The sequence below is a fragment of the Anneissia japonica genome, unplaced genomic scaffold (assembly GCF_011630105.1).
Source record: "Anneissia japonica isolate Jap-2015-1 unplaced genomic scaffold, ASM1163010v1 scaffold284697_len431725_cov185, whole genome shotgun sequence".
NCBI lineage: Eukaryota > Metazoa > Echinodermata > Crinoidea > Comatulida > Comatulidae > Anneissia > Anneissia japonica.
Genome location: NW_022717350.1, coordinates 132,233 through 133,877, shown reverse-complemented (window position 1 = coordinate 133,877; position 1,645 = coordinate 132,233). Strand labels below are relative to the sequence as shown.

General features: G+C 39.3%; 1 protein-coding gene across 1 annotated transcript in view; it reads right to left on the bottom strand.

Annotated features, from left to right (window-relative positions):
• Window positions 1-1,645, bottom strand: part of LOC117110188 — a 42,881-nt gene that overhangs the window by 27,836 nt on the left and 13,400 nt on the right. Inside the window, exons 28-33 of the mRNA XM_033252811.1 lie at window positions 1,498-1,629; window positions 1,094-1,225; window positions 874-1,002; window positions 652-783; window positions 433-564; window positions 29-160 (exon numbers count right to left, since the gene is read on the bottom strand). Coding sequence (XP_033108702.1) covers window positions 29-160; window positions 433-564; window positions 652-783; window positions 874-1,002; window positions 1,094-1,225; window positions 1,498-1,629 — 789 coding nt within the window. The remainder of the gene's footprint in view (window positions 1-28; window positions 161-432; window positions 565-651; window positions 784-873; window positions 1,003-1,093; window positions 1,226-1,497; window positions 1,630-1,645) is intronic.

Below are 1,645 nucleotides of genomic sequence, written 5' to 3'. Positions count from 1 at the left end.
GAGTTTACATGCTGGGATTATACCCTACCAGAAGAAGATGTTGTACGTTTAATTAGAGGGGTAGTTGGCGGATGAGTATTCGTTCCCAAACGAGTTGTCGTTGGATACGTGGTAGTCGGTCGTAAAGTTGTTCTTGGTACAGCGACAGTTGTTGTTTGCCCTGTGTTGAAAAGATAAATCAATTTACTTTTGTTCACTTAAAACAAGTCGGTATTCAATACATGATATTGCACACAAGACTATAGCCTGCCTGGTAGTAGCATAAATAGGGGTCGTCCACAAACAAATTGTTTTTTGAATCTTGGTTTATTCATCGTACAACCACAGATGTTTTTTTACCCTATTTCTAAAGGATAAATCGTTTTACTTTTGCATACATATACCCAATACACTAGCAGATTAATTGTTTTCGACACTAAGGCTATAACCTACTTGCAGAAGACATCGTACGTCTAAACAAAGTGGTAGTTGCAGGAGGATGAGTAGTCCTCGAACTAGTTGTCGTTGGATACGTTGTTGTCGGTCGTAATGTAGTTCTTGGTACTGCAGCACTTGTGGTTTGCCCTGTGTCAAAAAATAAATCATTTTACTTTTGTTCACATATAAACAATACTATAGTCAATCAATGAGTAAACATGCTGGGATTCCTACCAGAAGATGTTGTTGTACGTCTAATTAGAGGGGTAGTTGGCGGATGAGTATTCGTTTCCAAACGAGTTGTCGTTGGATACGTGGTAGTCGGTCGTAAAGTGGTTCTTGGTACAGCGACAGTTGTTGTTTGCCCTGTGTTGAAAAGATAAATCATTTTATTTTGTACCCTTATAACCAGTACAGTATTCAATAAATGATAATGCACACATGCCTATAGCCTACCTGCAAAAGACGTTGTACGTCCAATGAAAGGGGTAGTTGCAGGAGTCGTCGTTCCCAAACGAGTTGTCGTTGGATACCTTGTTGTCGGTCGTAATGTATTTCTTGGTACTGCAGCACTTGTGGTTTGCCCTGTGTCAAAAAATAAATCATTTTACTTTTGTTCACATATAAGCAATAAAATAGTCAATCAATGAGTTTACATGCTGGGATTATACCCTACCAGAAGAAGATGTTGTACGTTTAATTAGAGGGGTAGTTGGCGGATGAGTATTCGTTCCCAAACGAGTTGTCGTTGGATACGTGGTAGTCGGTCGTACAGTGGTTCTTGGTACAGCGACAGTTGTTGTTTGCCCTGTGTTGAAAAGATAAATCAATTTACTTTTGTTCACTTAAAACAAGTCGGTATTCAATACATGATATTGCACACATGACTATAGCCTGCCTGGTAGTAGCATAAATAGGGGTCGTCCACAAACAAATTGTTTTTTGAATCTTGGTTTATTCATCGTACAACCACAGATGTTTTTTTACCCTATTTCTAAAGGATAAATCGTTTTAATTTTGCATACATATACCCAATACACTAGCAAATTAATTGTTTTCGACACTAAGGCTATAACCTACTTGCAGAAGACGTCGTACGTCTAAACAAAGTGGTAGTTGCGGGAGGATGAGTAGTCCTCGAACTCGTTGTCGTGGGATACGTGGTTGTCGGTCGTAAAGTGGTTCTTGGTACAGCGACAGTTGTTGTTTGCCCTGTGTTGAAAAGATA